Source organism: Rosa chinensis, chromosome 4, assembly GCF_002994745.2.
Source record: "Rosa chinensis cultivar Old Blush chromosome 4, RchiOBHm-V2, whole genome shotgun sequence".
NCBI lineage: Eukaryota > Viridiplantae > Streptophyta > Magnoliopsida > Rosales > Rosaceae > Rosa > Rosa chinensis.
The window spans coordinates 14,013,546-14,030,016 of NC_037091.1; the positions used below are offsets into that span (position 1 = coordinate 14,013,546).

Sequence of the window (16,471 nt, forward strand, 5' to 3'; positions counted from 1 at the left end):
AGATTACAATCGTAAATGAGGGCATTCAGAACAAACTTTGGAGGATTTGAGAAACATTCTTCCTCGTCATTAGAATCAAACCCGTAACTAGCAAACTTGTGAGTTGATGTTACTCGAGTGGAGGTACGATAAGCATGTTGAATTCCAACCGAAAGTAATTCATGGGAGAAGAGTTTTAATATCCTCCATTAAATTACCAGTTGTTGAGCTTTCACCATCCTCCCACATATAGCCTTCACAGCTAAAAGATAGGCATTTTGAACAATTGCATTCCTACTTTCATAGCTTGTAACAACTATGTACCATGTTTAATTGCAAGAAGTTCTACATGAAATACTGAAGTAACATACTTTTTATGGTAAGCAAATTCAGCATTGAACCTGCCCTTTTCATTACGTATAGCACCTCATACACTACCATAAGTGGTTGACATCAAGAAAGCTCCATTGACATTCAATTTTAATATCCATGCCAAAGGCGGACGCCAAGGTTGTTTCCTTTGAGTCTAGACAAAATTTGCTTTCTAGAAACCTAATGGACGCCAAGGTTGTTTCCTTTGAGTCTAAGCAAAGTCTGCTTTCTAGAAACCTAATTAGCTCAGCTATATTCCTTTGATGGCCTCAACAATTAGATGAAAAACCTCAGCTCATTATTGTGTTTTGTGAGTGTGTGTGTGTGTGTACCAGATGCATATTTATTGTATTTATTAAAAAAAATAGTTGTCTAATTAAACTACCAAAAACATTTTTTAATCTCAAAAATGAGAAACCTAATTTCTCGTTTTCAATTTGCGAAATAGAGTTGGTGCTAAAAAATTTTGAAGAACATCTCCTCACTCACTTACTACATGTAGCTTTTGAAAATTGGTTTATAATATGATCGACTTGCAATGATAAATGAAATTGGCGGAGGTACCCTCAAAATAAACTCTCTAATGTTTAAGTCAATTTGTGCTTGAGATATAGTGAGTGTGAATGTGATTGCTTACCTCAAATGTTCACTATACCAAATATTTATAAGTAAAGCTTTAGCAAATATCCTAGTGCACGAGTGACACGCAACTCGGGTGAGTATCACGTCACTCTTACGACAACATAAATAGTGTATCCTTTTCCAATTTCTTGACAAATTCAGACTTTGCCTCTTTGACTTGTATTGAGCGAAAATCCCCATTAATATTTTGCACCCCGCAAACAGTTTTTCGAAAAATCGAGGTTAGTATCTCAAACATTTTCCAAAATCGAATAAGACCAAAATCCAAGGATTACACTGTAATTTGGCTCTTGGCCAATGACCAAATTGTAATTAACATACCAACACCACTAAAGATGCTGCAAAGTTTTCAAACAAAGGTGGGAACGCCGTGAAGACCACAAACAAACTCAGCAAATTCGCAAACTTGAGAATCAGAACTACAAAGCCGAGATGGAGAGCAAGGTCTTTGTCCAATACAACCACACCGATCCCTGTGCATTTGCGCGCTGGACTACCAAGTATTTACCTTTCCCTTTTTCTCCCTCAGAAGATTTTTCCACTGTAATTATTTATTGAACATGGAAATTTTTGCAGGGAAAGCTTCCAGTTCATGTCAGCCAGGCCTTGGCAACAAGTCATCGACTTTTATTCCGATGTGGTAAAGGGTCAGAAGCCCTTGTCTGCGTTGTTGGGTACTTCTTGTTTGAGTAAAAACAGAATTTACAATAGTGTAGAGTGTGTAAATTCTCAGAATAGGGGTGGGAGGTGGGCAAGACTGACGTTCAAGATTGTGGTTTCGTATCATGGGGGTTCCTTTGATGGGTGGCAAAAGCAGCCGGACCTCTACACTGTCCAAAGGTGCTAGCTTTGGTAAATTTCCATGTTTTTATGTGCATTTGAGAGTTACCGCAAGTTGAGTTAGCTGTGGTTGTTTGTGGTTTTTGGTAAATTTTCATGTTTTTATGTGCATTTGAGAGTTACCCAAGTTGAGTTAGCTGTGTTTGTTTTTGTGGTTTTTGGGTGTGTAATTGAAGCACTTGGTGTTTTGCTCTTACTGTGTTGTGGCATTTTGAACAGTGTTGTTGAGCAATCTCTTGGGAAATTTGTTGATGACAAGAAAGCCCAGATGCTGAAAGACAAAGGGTTGCCATTGGAAGGGGCTGCTACTGTCGCCGGACGGACCGATAAAGGAGTCACAGCCCTTAATCAAGTTTGTTCTTTCTGTATGTTACAGTATCATGCAAACTCTTTTTCTTTGCTTGTTTACCTTACAATGTTCAGAGAAAAGTTTTCACTATTTAAATTTGAAAGAGTATCGATGAATAGCTACCTTGTTTTTATATGGAGCTTTATATTCTTAATGTTGATATGGCCTGGGGTATCCCAGAATGTTAAACTGTATTTTCACTTTTTCCTGATACTGGAGAATCTTGTCCTAGGGTCAATTGATTTTGCGATTGAATGCATTTCGGAGTTTGGAGTTCTTCTAATGTTGCTCCTTTTTGACTTTTTAGATACTTGGAGAAAGGATGTGCAATCTCAAGATATTGCAGAAGCTATAAGTAGTGCAGCACCGGGAAAACTCAGGACAGTATCAGTTACTGAGGTGTTGTTTTGCTCTGATTTACTAGAAATTGTGCTCTGTATATATTAAAATCCACTAATCATATATTTCTTGCTTAAATTCTTTTAGCTTGGTGAATCTGGATACCTATCTGCTTTTATCTTTTGCTATTCCTTTTACTTTTGCTAACAGCTGGTCTATCTTACGATAGGTATCACGTGTATTCCATCCAAATTTTTCTGCCAAATGGAGGCGTTATTTGTATATATTTCCATTTAATGATGATGAGGAGGACAGGGAACAAAGCAATGAGACTGGAGAGAATACTCAAAAATTTAAGATTAATGATAATCATTATGAGCATGAAGTTGTACCTGATAAATGCAATGGGGAAAATGTTGGAAACTTAATCATCACTGATGACGTAGAGTTTGAAACTGAGAAGAAGCCACGGATGTTCAGCGTAAGCAGGGTGAACAAACTTTTACAGAAACTAGAAGGAAAGTTATTATCATATAAGCTATTTGCACGCGATACCAAAGCATCCAGAAATGAGTAAGAATTATTATTCACTTTCTCATCAGTATTTAGAGGCTCATCATTTTTCAGATTATAGCTTTGAGTCTTCCCTTGCAACTCAAATTAGCATCATCGTTGCCTTGTTCTTTCTGTGCCTCCAATTAATATCATTTACTAACCCTTGGTATGTGCACCATCTTTCATTGGTTTGGTCACGACCATTTTACTTGTTCCCCTCACCTTGTCATGTAATGGAGTCTAGAGAAGTAGTTCTTAAAATATACATTTCCATGGGTCAATGCACTTCTTCAGTGTGTGCATTATGTGTACTTCATTGACTGATCCTGATATTCTAGCACAAAAATAAAGCAAATTTCTAGCATGAGGAAGCAAGTCTTTTGTTTTTTATTTTTTTTTTCTCCTGTTTTTTTTTTTTCTTTTTCAGGATTAAACTTGATATGATTTTAGAATGACTTTCTTCTCCATTAAATGATACAAAGGAAAAGTTGGAAGAATATCAATACACCGGGAAACAGGATTTAGTAGCATGAAACTCTTTTTGTTATGCACAATTGGTTTTAATCTCTTGTTTCATAAGGAAAAAGGTGCTTACTTTTATGACCAAAGAATATTATTTAATTATGCACATATGAGGTCCAGGTTATATCTTCTCTAATCATTCTAATCCAACTGATTAAAGTAAAATTACTGATGGAAAAGGTTCGAATGTTATTGCACTGTCTGGGTTCCTCCAAATCATATTTTCAATTTCATACTCAGGATGTAGCTTTTGCTAGTCAAAGATCCACTTAGTATATTGCTAGATTGCCAAAAAAAAAAAAACAAAAAAAACAAAAAGATCCCCATAGTATTGACCTTAACTTATCAAGTGGACCTTGTTATTCCATCTGCTAACTGTAACTGTTTATCTATTTCAGGGGTCCACCAACAGAGTGTTTTGTCTTCCATGCTCGAGCAAGAGAGTACAGATTACCGTGTTCAGTATGTATTTGCTATGTTACCAGTCTTGCAGAACTTTTCTCTGTTATATTTTCCCATCAAATATACATCTCTTAGGTTCACATCTTTTCAGGTTGGAGTATTGAATTCCGTTGTTCAGTTTTTGCACCCATATAGGTTTGCATGCATATAAGCAGATACACAACTTAGATGGAGACACAAGTTATGTTCACTGACAGAAATAGGAACAGCATATACCAAGGGGGGAAGTTAAAAAAATAGAAGTAGCATGTATGACTTTCTCGGTTTGACCAAAAGGAACCCTAAGCTTGCACTCACTTGGGCAATTGGAGCCTAAGTTTGCAGCTAACCCTTCCGAAGTTCTGGAAAATACCAGGATGTAACAACTACTGTCAGGATATTTGTCTATAATTGAAGAAATTTCAATTATGAAGGCCTTGCCTCAACCTTCTGGTAGTAAATTGTGGGTTGTGGATCTTGTAGGTCTTTGATCACGTCATAGATTAGAGGAAAAGGAGTCTTGGGAAATGCTCATTATTACTGAGGTGTCTGGCACTTTGTAGCCCCTAGACTTTTCAGGTAGCTTAAATTTGGATTGGCTTTGAATGAATTGTTGCCACGTATTGCCTGCAATCAGAAGTGTCTTCCACCTTTAAGCTGTGAATGCTTGAGTCCATATTTGTCTTCTTATGGTTTTGTACTTCAGTTTGTAGGATTCATTTAAGTACATTTACTTGCCTATGAAGAAATTTATAGTTAGGACATATGTAATAAAGCAGAATGTACATGATTGCTCTTTACTTTTATTCATATTTCAGTTGGTACCTAATTACACATGAAAAATGATATGCATGTCAAGCTTTATTTAAATGCTCGGCCATGCCTTGATTGTTTTTAGTTTGAATCCCTAACTCAGACCGATTTAACATGCTTCAAATAATTACGTCAGTTCCAGCTTCAAGTATTACATTTGTGTTCTGATTGTACTGATTGGACGGAAAGTCTACCTACATATGTGTTATGTATTCACACTGTGGTCTTTGTAGGAGCATGAAAAAGGGAGAAGGGTCATGTGTATTGAACTGGTTGCCAACCGATTCCTACGCAGGGTAATAATTTTTTTTAATATACTGGTTGCCCAAAAAAAAAAATCTTTGGAAGTGCTGTTTTGTCAGACTGAACTCCTTCGGCTTCCCTTGAACCTATATCAGATTTAACCAAAGAGAAAATCAAATTAAGGTTTACCCCTTTCTGCAGATGGTTCGGGTTCTTGTGGCAACCTCAATTAGGGAAGCCGCTGCAGGTGCAGATGAGGACGCATTGCTAAAACTGATGGATGCAACATGCAGACGTGCTACTGCCCCCCCAGCTCCACCCGATGGTTTATGCCTTGTTGATGTTGGTTATGAAGAATTCGACCCGCTAGATTGCCTCATCTCGAAGGAGTAAATCGACTAGGAAATCAACATAGATGCAGCTTCCTACATTTAGATGAATTTCACAAAGTAGGCACTCCATGATTTTGACGGAAATGCAAGTCATCCAGCGGACTTAAAATTTCACATTCATTATGTATCTTGTTGTACGCGTTACATATGTTAACACTTCTTGTTCTTGTTCTTGTTCTTGTTCCATTGTCACATGTAACTACTTGGTAGAGAAATTTTGACAGATGTTGAAATTTGGCTGTGACTTGTGAGAGCTAGTCCATTTTAGTTCTTTGATGCTGTCTGGGTAACCAGGTCAGTTGTCTTTTAACCAAGAAATATATTGAATTGGCTGATTGTTTATTGTCATTTTCTTGTTCTAGTCATGTTATGTTAATGCCACACTGGGTTGTTTATTAAATGTGATGAGTGATAACAATAATTGTTCAGACCAAAAAAAATAGTGATAACAATAATTGATGAGGAAAAAGATAAAAAATAGTGATAACAATAATTGATGAGGAAAAAGATGGGTAATTGAGTCACCTCCTGCTATTTTGAGCTTTCGAGCAAGGTGCTGGCGAGATGGGAAGCTCAAAACAGTTCCTCTTTCAATAAGAAATGAAACAACACTACCAAAAAAAAAAAGATGGCCGGCAAGGCTTTGATGTTTGAACAAGTGGTTATGCACTCGTGCACAATGACGATGAATTCAAGTTACGGCTCATGAATCACCTTCTGCTAATTCAGATTAAGTCCAGAGTAATGCAGAGAGGTGATGCATTTAGGCTTTGTTCATAATAATCGATGGAACAAGTCGACTTGCCAATGTGGTAAAGAAATACTGAAATACTTTTGATGTTTTACGGTTGTTTTCTTTTCACTATCAACTTTCTGGTTTTGGGCGTCAGATTGACTAAAGTATCATAGTTATAGCACATTAGGATAAAAAGGGTTCTGATTGCAGAATTGCAGTACACCCCAAAAGACAATACTTGTGTAGATAAGTGAAAGACAATGAAGCTTTGGCATGCTAATCATTTATTGAAACCGAGAGTCCTGAAACACCAACAACTTAAAATAGGCTAGGTGAAAGACAATGCTTAAATTTTGTTAAAGGTGGTCCGGATTACTCTCTAACCTGAAAATTAAAAAGGAAGTTGGTTGACTTTGTCAACCTTTGCCACCCCTGATTTCCTTTCCCCTCCATTTTGACCCATGTAAACAGCTTTTCCAACTTCTATTCTTAGCGCCTTCTCTCTCTTCCTTCCTTCTCTCTCTCTCTCTCTCTCTCTTCCCTCACTCACTCTTTCTCTTTCTCTCTTTCTCAATGCCATCACAAATTCCACCACTATCAACAAACCTTCAGAGCCTTCTTCTTCACCCGCACCCCGGACTCCATTTTGCAGCGGAGCCCCTTCTTAAAGGGCGCACACGCTGCCCCTATTAGTGCGTGTACAACCTGAAACCTACACATATTTACGTACACCGGCCATTAATATGAAACGTAGCAAGATGTCCCGCTGCAGCATGCGCATGCGGCGCAGCGTGCATTGGACATTGTTTCCTCAATGTTCTTTGATTCTTCTCCTTCTGTTTCATATTAACGTTGCCTCCTCAGCTGCACCCCCACCAGACCCCACAGACACCCTCCTCAAGTTCAAGGACTCACTCAAGATTAGTGGTAATGCGCTGAGTAATTGGGTGAAGACCACGCCTCCGTGCGATGGCAGAAAGGCGAATTGGGATGGCGTTCTTTGTGGCGAGGGGAAGCTTTGGGGCTTGCAGCTTGAAAAGATGGGGTTAAGCGGCCACATTAATGTCACAGCACTCACGCAGCTTCCAGACTTGAGAACCGTAAGCATGATGCAAAATAATTTTGAGGGTTCGTTGCCGGACTGGAGGAAACTTAGTACGTTGAAAACGTTGTATATGTCTGAAAATAAATTCTCGGGGGACATTCCCTCAGACTTTTTCCAGGGAATGAAGCAATTGAAGAAGCTTCATTTGGCGAATAACCAGTTTACGGGTCAGATTCCCAAGTCGTTGACAACCTTGGATAAGCTGGTGGAGCTGACCCTTCAAGGGAACAAATTTTCAGGCAAAATACCAGATTTTCCACAAGTTCGATGGACTGTCTTTAATGCGTCCAAAAACGACTTGGAGGGTGAGATCCCAGACGGCTTGAGAAAGTTGAGTGCAGACTCCTTTGCTGGTGAGCCATGCGTTCTCTCTCTCTCTCTCTAACATCTGTTAGTACTTAATTCTCTATAACAGGTCTTCCATGCATTTTTCTTATTTTTACTATTTGGTTCTATAAATGCGAGAGTCACTCAGATGAATGTGAGGGTTAATTTAAGGTTAATTATCATGAAGAAATGATGAAAAGAAGAAATATCACTGCTTAAAACATTTAAACATGCCGAATATTAGTTTCTGGATCGATTCTCAGCTGAGGTTGTGCTTAGATCCAAAAGGACCAAAACTACGACGATCATCTTTTATGTAAAACACAGTATCATTACACCAATTATAGGAAGATGATTCTATTTCTTTTAAAGTTTGGGAAATCTGCATTAAGCTCAAAAGCTCTCTTGATAGGAAAACCATCAAATTAAGTCTCCCTTAAGCCATACTCAAGTGCATTTGAAACAATTAAAGTTATATAAAGACCAACTAAAGCAGTAGGCAATTACGAACTACTAACAGTATGATTTAACTGCCTGAACGAGCAGGGAATAAAGATCTATGTGGAGCTCCATTACATGCATGCTCAGCTCCCTCCTCACACGTTAATACAGAGAAGCCCACGGGTGTGAGCACCGCCCTAATTGTGATTATGATTGTGATAGCAGTCATATCCATCGGTGCGGCAATTTTCTTCATCATTGTCAGACGTCGCAACAAAAGATCCGAATACTTATCATCAAATATAGAGGCTCCACCGGCACCATCAGTCCATAACAGATCGGTATCACCAGTTCCAAAAGAACCAGACCAGGTTAGCCAAACATCAGAGCACTCGAGTAAAGGAACGGGAGGAGGAGGAGGAAGCAGTGGAAAGAAGGCTGATAGCTTGAAGCTCTCGTTTGTCCGAGACGACAGGGAAAGGTTTGATATGCAAGACTTGCTAAAAGCCTCCGCCGAGGTGTTGGGCAGCGGCAGCTTTGGGTCTTCTTACAAGGCCGCGCTGCTGACTGGACCGGTGATGGTTGTGAAGAGGTATAAGCAGATGAACAATGTGGGAAGAGAGGAGTTCCAAGAGCATATGAGGAGAATAGGGAGACTGGGACACCCTAATTTGCTTCCACTTGTGGCTTATTACTATAAGAAAGAAGAGAAGCTCTTGATTACCGACCATGTTCCGAATGGCAGCTTGGCTGTTCGTCTTCATGGTAAGTTCATCTCCATACATATATATCATACACAACTTGCATTATGTGCATTAATTGCTCGATCATATTCTCAAGTGTATTATATTCTGATTAGTTCCCAGTTAATTAAGTAGGTACATTAACAACAGTCATATTGTGAATCACATTTTGAAGCGAGCTAAAAAAATTAAAATGTGAGTACCTATAGCAATATTGCTCGTACAGATAGTCTAATTTGATATATTAATGTATAGGGTATTGAGGTACGCTATTCATGCAAAGGGAACTTAGATGCAGTATTAATCGCCTAATTATGCTGGCTCTGTTGCACTTTCTCAGGACACCAAAGCTTAGGTCAACCAAGCCTTGACTGGCCAACGCGTTTGAAGATTGTCAAAGGTGTAGCTCAAGGCTTAAAATACCTCTACAGTGAGCTGCCGAGCGTAATCACACCCCACGGCCACCTGAAATCCTCGAACGTTCTTCTCAGCAAATCCTTCGAACCCCTCATCACCGACTATGGCCTAATTCCTGTAGTTACCCAAGAGCATGCTCAGACCCTAATGGTGGCGTACAAGTCCCCTGAGTACGTTGCAACCAAGCGGATCACAAAGAAGACCGATGTATGGAGCCTCGGTGTGCTCATCTTGGAAATCCTAACCGGGAAGTTGCCAACCAACTTTTTGCAACATGGTAAGGGAAGCGAGGAGGATCTGGAGAGCTGGGTGAACTCGGTGCCTAGAGAGGAGTGGTTCACGCAGGTGTTCGATAGGGAAATGGGGGCAAACAAGAACTGCGAGGGGGAGATGCTGAAGCTCTTGAACATTGGGTTGGATTGTTGCGAAGGGGATGTGGAGAAGAGGTGGGATATGAAAGAGGCTGTGGAGAGGATTGAAGAGTTGAAAGAACAGGAAAATGGTGGTGGTGGTAGTGGTGGCGGTCCGAATGAGGATCTCATGTCTTCTTGCGCTAGTGAAGGTGACACCACGAAGATGGTGTGAAGGTGATGATCAACTCTTCTGTCTCTCTTTATTAGACTCTCCAAGATCAATAGGTTTTGATTAAGTGACTGAAAACTTAATTCTTTGTATTGATCTGTGACGCCCCTAAAACCCTAGGCATGATGAGCAGATGACATGCAAATGTTTGTCTATAAGATTTGGCTTTATGAAGTAAGCTAGGCTTCTGGACAAATATGCCTTAAGTATGTTTTCATAACGTAATTGATTAATTCTACTAACCATGCATTATGCCAAAAATTCCAAAATTTATTACGACACTTTTAAATTCCACGTCTAAATTGCCAAGTTCAAGGTAAGGATAAATGCAGTATGTTCTTTTGCTCAATATGCTCAAATTAATTTTGTTCCCGCATAGGCTCAGATCTATGGAAAGAGGTTCAAATTGTTTTTCTAAAGTTCATATTTGAATTATGTCCTTCAAAAATTTTCAGCTTATGATTACAGTGAGTTTATTCTTAACACATATAAGCAACTAACTGCAGTAATATTGTAAATTCACAAAACATGCACCCAAGTTTTTTATAGACTATAAGCAAATGAAACACGAGCCTTATTTCAATTTTCAAGTCTCATCTCATGATGTTCTTCACCTCATCTCACACCAAGATGTGATAATAATGTCGATAAGGATAGAGACCCTCATTTTAGTCGTCCAAGACTCGATCCCTATCTCTATGTTTCATCAAAATTCTTCATATGTTTGTTGAGAATCAGTAAGCGGTGTTATGCATAGCCTGTCTTTGAAGACCTGGCCCCATGCCAATATAATGCCATGATTAATTGAGGTCAATCCACAGTGGAATTTCTCGGGCCTCCTCTTCTGCTGAAAGGAAAGATATAAGTCACCCAGTGATTTCAAAAGCCTTTCTGGGCACGCCCAAGACTTATTTTGAAGTGATGCGGGACTGCGGGAGGATTCTGCCTCAAAACGGCCTGAAAAGAGTCTTTGCCAGAAAGACGAATGCGTCAGGCCTGAGGGGTCGCTTGCTCATGAAAAGGCAGAGGCACAGTAGGCGTCCAGGTTTTCGTTCTTTTTTTTTTTTTAAGAAAAAAAATAAATTGATGAGTACACAAAGGGAGATGACACATTAAATCTCAACTACTCTAACTAAAAAAAAGGACTTATACATACCCCAAATAACCATCAATTATAGATACCATGAATCGATTGGGGCTCAACTGCAACCTAATAACCTATCCCAAAAGTCTCTATATTTCCTTACAGCCAACCTCAAAAAGAGACGATCATCTTCTGACACCATATACCAAAACTGTCTGTATACGTGTAGGGGCTTCTCTCCATTACATTAACATCAAGAAAACATCGAAATTAAAAACAACTAGTCCCTAAATATGACACCATAGTAATGGCAGAACCACTGGACCAAACCAAACAACCCCAGTTCAAAAAGAGTACGAACTAATTAAACCTAATCAACACCTAACAACCAAAATAAAACCCTATAAAAAAACTGAAAAAAAAAAAGGTCGCCACGAACCACCTCATTTCTCGCAAGAGTCGACAATTAACAGTGAACAACGATCATCGGAAACTCGAGCAAGTGCCAAAAGGACATCAACCATTTGTATTTGACACCACCATTCTAGCAAACCCATCGAGAGCATATGCAGCGCCATTCCACCACCACAGCAGCAATCCACTTATCCAAACACCACCCTGACCTCCATCGGCCAAAGTCAGAAAATCCATATCCCTTCGAACCCCAAGCCCAGCCTCCGAGGAACCCAAACCAGATCAGCAGAAACAAAGAGAGAAGCGATCTCCGGCCAAAGACCAGAGAAAAGCCGGATCTCGAAGAACTCCGTTGAATATCCCGAGCAACCCAATCTATTTGGAATTTGTCGGAGAACCAGATTACAAAAACACAGCCCGTACGAGACTCCAATCCGAGAGGAAAAAGAACACAGCCACCTTCTGCACTAGCCTACATAAACCTCGACTAGGGAAACAAACCAACCCGTTCGGCTGCACCAAAGCCACACCGACTGGGCCGGCATAGCGGCACCGTCGAACAAGCAACGAAACCAAGGTGTTATCTGCCAAACTCTTTTCCCTTTTTTTTTTTTTTGCCGAACTCTTGAATAGGTTTTTGCAGTTCCCACGATGAATAGGCGTCCAAGTTGAAGACGCATGTTTATGAAATTTTATCTTTAAAGGGACGTGTAGGTTCCGGCTTCTCTAAAGTTATTGGTGAAGCTAAATTTGGATCATTAACATAATCTAATGGTTTAAATGTGCCACATAAGTGATTTTTTTTTTGTCATTTTTTTTTTGAAAGGGATTTGGGACTCAGCATAACTGGAAGGCACAGCTCCACACCCATACTCATTTATTATGATATTATTTGGACTCCGAGGGGACATAAAACCTGAACTCCGAGTCACATAATACAACTGATAACATCCTGAATAATCACAGGTGTCTCATCTAACCATACAACATCAAGTAAACTAGCCTTAACAAGGTGAACTAGAGTGCTTGACGATCAGCTACACCATTTGCATCTCTATAAATATGTCAGACTTGGATAAACTGGAAGGTAGACATATAGTCCTCACCGTCCTCTAAGACCCAGCCAACTTCAGATAAGTCCTCTCCTCTTCTTTTGAGGGCAACAATGAGTAGGATAGAGTCGCTCTCAATCTCAATTTCAGACCATCCTTGCTGTATACCAAGGAGCAGACCCGCTCTACAAGCTTCAAGCTCCATATTCAGGGCTGAGTGAGCATGCATAAAGGGTCTTGCGAAGGCTGCGACTCCCACACCATCCTCATTCCTTACAATCACCCCAACACCACCACTACCACTACTAGGATCAAAGGCTCCATCAATATTTATTTTGAGCCTCCCACTCGAGGGACATTCCCTGATTATATTCCCTGAAGAACTGAGCCCCCCACTGTGCAGCAAAAACTGGACAAAACACACCACCCTTCCATATAACTTTGTTCCGTTCTGACCATAATGTCCATAGGGCTGTAAAGAACACATCTAACTTTTCAGAACCCAGTACATCCATCACATGCAAAAGCCATTCCAATCGTGTAGGAGCAGGATAATCACATATATTGAGATCAAGGGCCCCACTAGACCAAAAACAACTTACCACTTCACAATCTTTATGGGCATGCAAAGGAGTTTCAATAGTAGAATTGCAAAATACACACACACCTTATGTCCTGCACGGGAATGTGTCTGTGGGCAAGGGCAGACCTCGTAGGAATAGTGCCATGCATTACTCTCCACACACACACCTTAATCTTAGGTGGAACATTGGCACCCCATATAGCCTTCCGGTACTAGCGCATATGCCCTCCCGGCACCGAGCTAGACGTAGAAGCCCTCAGTTGGCTCCTTAGTTTTCTTTGTCTCGTTTATTTCTAATTTTCCTGTTTTCAGCACAATCTCAAATTCAACATCAATCAATCTTCATGCTCCCTCTCTCAATTTATTCTTACCTTTACGTTATAGTACCCATGGCCAAATTGTACAACAACATCTAAATAAGTATGATGCTTGATAGCGATGAAAAAGTTAAATCAAGATATTGAATTCGTCAGACCAAAAAAAAAAAAGATATTGAATTCGAATCAGATCAAGAGGCTAGGGTTTGTTCTTCTCCTCATGAAACATATTTGGGTCACATCGCAGATTCGATAAAAACATTCTCACTTATCCCAAATTCCCCACATGCGCCATATATTAAGAGCATGGAACTTGAATTAAAGGACGAGATCAATTATGGATTAACAACCCCTTAGAAAATATATTAGAAGTAAATTTGGAGATGAACTCTACATGAGAGCAAATGGTTTTTTTGGTCTACGTGAAGAGAAGAATTTAACAGCAAGAGTGGCCATCAATTTTGAAGAAAAACCAAAACCCAGAAACAAACCAGGCCACAAAAGAAAAGAAGGAAGAAGACTGACGTTCTAGGACCTCATTAAAATAAATTTAAGTGGCGACATTTAAATCATTAGATTATGACTTTAGAGAGCCGGATCCTGTTGTGTATTTAGAGTAGAAGACTTATTTTGGGCAATGAAAAGAGTTTGAAATTAGCTAAGTCATGCGACAAGAAAATAGAAATTTAAAATTTAAATAATGAGAGAAAAGTATAATAGAAAAATAATAAGAGAAATTTTAAAGGGAAAAAATCACAAACATCGAGTACCCGAACTTAAACTCATTCTACACTTTAGTACCTCAACTTATTACTTCTATATAACATTCATACACGTCATTACTAACACCGCTAACTCAAGTGCTACATGGCTTTTTTCTATGGGTGTTTTCGTCCATTTACATTGGCACAAGCACTAAGAATAGAGATGGAAAACCAGGAGCCCGCAAGCCATGGAAATACGGATGCTTGGAGCAAACTTATGACATTTTGTGACATTCATGGCCATTTGTTTCCATGACATTTTATTATCTTCTTGTGTTGGAAAACAATTAAAATACAAATGATGTTGCTCATTTGAATATTTTGTGTAATAAATGGTTTTGCTTTTGAAACAATGCAAATGTCTTATGGAGGTTGTTAATCTATTTGAACATGGTTGTCTTTTGAAGCAATGAAAGTGCATCGGATTGTAAACAAGCTTGTTCATTTTCGTTTACTTGGCAATATTCCAAATCATGATTGCAGTCAATGTATTTTGGAGGGAATATTGCAAACCATGAACAAATAATTTGGAGAGAGTTATAACTTTTGGAGGGAACTGATTTGTGACCACCACTACTATTATGATCCAAATTAAAATGGGAAATGTACGTGTTAATTCATTGTTGTTAATTTCATGCTCCATTTTTTTCAAGGTTACCTTCGAGCAATCAAACCCATTTATACATACATTTCCATAACTTTGCACATGTAAAACGTGGAATGAAACATTTGATAGAGAGACATGAGTACATGATCAGAATGTTCCTCTTGTCCAAAATTCTACCTGATCTAGTGAAAGCTATGAGATTTTTAGAAGGAAAACATTAAAGGACGAAAACACCCATGGCAAAAGGTCACATGACACTTGAGTTGACGGTATTAGTAATGGCGTGTATAAATGTTATATAGAAATAATAAGTTGAGGTACCAAAGTGATTTATTTAGAAGATGAGGTACCAAAGGGTAGAATGAGTTTAAGTTGGGGTACTCTTTGTGACTTTTTCTCAATTTTAAATCAAAATATTGACAAGACCGAATAAGAATTGGGTTTTCCAAACTTGTATTTAGATGAAAAAATGGCAGAGTAAGTTTAATCGAAATTGCTAGAGTTAGAGCAATCTAGCTATGGAGTAAATAAAAGAGTACTTTTGCAAGACGAAGGAGTAGTTGATAAGAAAATGTTAAATAAGGCGAATAAAAATCCGTTTAGTAACATTGTTACTCAAATTCTTTTGGATCATCGGTCCAAGTAGATGAAATATTATTTGTAGAGGACATGACGTCTTAAATTCTACCCATCGATAAGAACTGAAGTAAAATAAGAAAATCATAAATATGAGCACACATAGATTTCAATATTATGCAAAGATGTTATCAGAGCTACAAGGACCTCCTCAGGTCAAGGTAGATGCTCGGGTCAATGGTGAACTAATTTGTTGGGCTAGGTTCACTAGCACTAGGGGTATGCAAAACATGGTACAAACCGGGCCAAAACCGAAAGATAAATATGGTTTGGTTAAGGTTAAAATTTAAAAATTGAAAGCCGGTTCACTACTGAACCAAACCATTTAGGAAATGGGTTGGTTTGGTTTCTCTTGTGCTTAAATTGCAAAACCTGAGCCGACCAATATGTTAGAAATATAATAGTAAAAAAAAAAAATATATATTTAATAAATATATATTCATTTGTCTAGTTTATTTGTGTAAGTTTTAAATCTCTAACTTTATTCTTAAAATGATATACTACCATATTAAATCCAAGGCCCAAAGGCCTAGAACTCTAGTATGTAATCGCTACAATCACTTTGATTCTCTCACATCACATCTCTCAATCTCTCATTCTCTAACCTTTAATACTAGCATATTAAGCTATTACTAATGGCTAAGCCATCAAATAAGTGAATCACTTTGAATCTATTCTAAATTTTAGTTTTTGATCGAATATTGGTTTTGGTTTTAATTATTTAATTTTAACTTTAGTTATTGTTTATTTAACATAATTTTTATTATTGAGATTGAATTTTACTATGATTTTTTTTTATATATAATATTATTAGTTAAACCGCCTTACCGACCGAACCAAACCATCTTTAATTGGATTGGATCGGATTGGACTATGCTTATTTTTTATGATGGTCGGTTGTTCAAAATGCATAAATCGCTCACTTTGGCATAGAGATGGTTTGGAGTCAAAACCGATCCAATCCAACCGTGTGCAACCCTAACTAGCATACTTGTTTGTTGGGTGTCTAAAGTAGATTACGGACCCTAACCCTAAGTTATTTTTGGCCCCAATAAGGTCCAAGCCCAAGCCATTTCCCGAAGTCCTTAATTAACAACCCTACATTTGATTGTGAAAAAAAAATATTATTTAGTCCAAAAGTGACGTTGAAAATTTCACGGGGCCTAAAACCTATAA

General features: G+C 38.6%; 2 protein-coding genes across 3 annotated transcripts; both read left to right on the plus strand.

Moving 5' to 3' along the window:
- Nucleotides 1–1,188: 1,188 nt before the first annotated feature.
- Nucleotides 1,189–5,758, plus strand: LOC112200656 (tRNA pseudouridine synthase A). 2 transcript variants are annotated; one of them, XR_005810530.1, is made up of 9 exons: nt 1,189–1,493; nt 1,570–1,833; nt 2,053–2,198; nt 2,490–2,581; nt 2,751–3,094; nt 3,997–4,060; nt 4,523–4,618; nt 5,086–5,148; nt 5,297–5,373. XR_005810530.1 is itself a non-coding variant. In XM_024341674.2 (8 exons), the coding sequence occupies exons 1-8, from the start codon at nt 1,426–1,428 to the stop codon at nt 5,486–5,488; spliced, it is 1,233 nt and encodes a 410-aa protein (XP_024197442.1). In that variant the 5' UTR covers nt 1,198–1,425; the 3' UTR covers nt 5,489–5,758. The 2 variants fall into 2 exon arrangements, 1 of the variants encoding a protein (XP_024197442.1); XM_024341674.2 differs by lacking the exon at nt 4,523–4,618 and having other exon boundaries at nt 1,198–1,493; nt 5,297–5,758.
- Nucleotides 5,759–6,786: 1,028 nt separating this feature from the next.
- Nucleotides 6,787–10,080, plus strand: LOC112198845 (pollen receptor-like kinase 2). The gene is made up of 3 exons (XM_024339946.2): nt 6,787–7,681; nt 8,202–8,861; nt 9,180–10,080. Exons 1-3 carry the CDS (start codon nt 6,967–6,969, stop codon nt 9,839–9,841), a joined length of 2,037 nt encoding a protein of 678 aa, XP_024195714.2. The 5' UTR covers nt 6,787–6,966; the 3' UTR covers nt 9,842–10,080.
- Nucleotides 10,081–16,471: the final 6,391 nt, after the last annotated feature.

Bases quoted from the DNA above. Each gene is read 5' to 3' on its own strand.
- LOC112198845 (XM_024339946.2), top strand. From the start codon at position 6,967: ATGAAACGTAGCAAGATGTCCCGCTGCAGCATGCGCATGCGGCGCAGC. The intron at 7,682-8,201 runs GTGAGCCATGCG...CTGAACGAGCAG, and splicing joins GAGTGCAGACTCCTTTGCTG to GGAATAAAGATCTATGTGGA. The intron at 8,862-9,179 runs GTAAGTTCATCT...GCACTTTCTCAG, and splicing joins CTTGGCTGTTCGTCTTCATG to GACACCAAAGCTTAGGTCAA.
- LOC112200656 (XM_024341674.2), top strand. From the start codon at position 1,426: ATGGAGAGCAAGGTCTTTGTCCAATACAACCACACCGATCCCTGTGCA. The intron at 1,834-2,052 runs GTGCTAGCTTTG...CATTTTGAACAG, and splicing joins GACCTCTACACTGTCCAAAG to TGTTGTTGAGCAATCTCTTG. The intron at 3,095-3,996 runs GTAAGAATTATT...TATCTATTTCAG, and splicing joins ACCAAAGCATCCAGAAATGA to GGGTCCACCAACAGAGTGTT.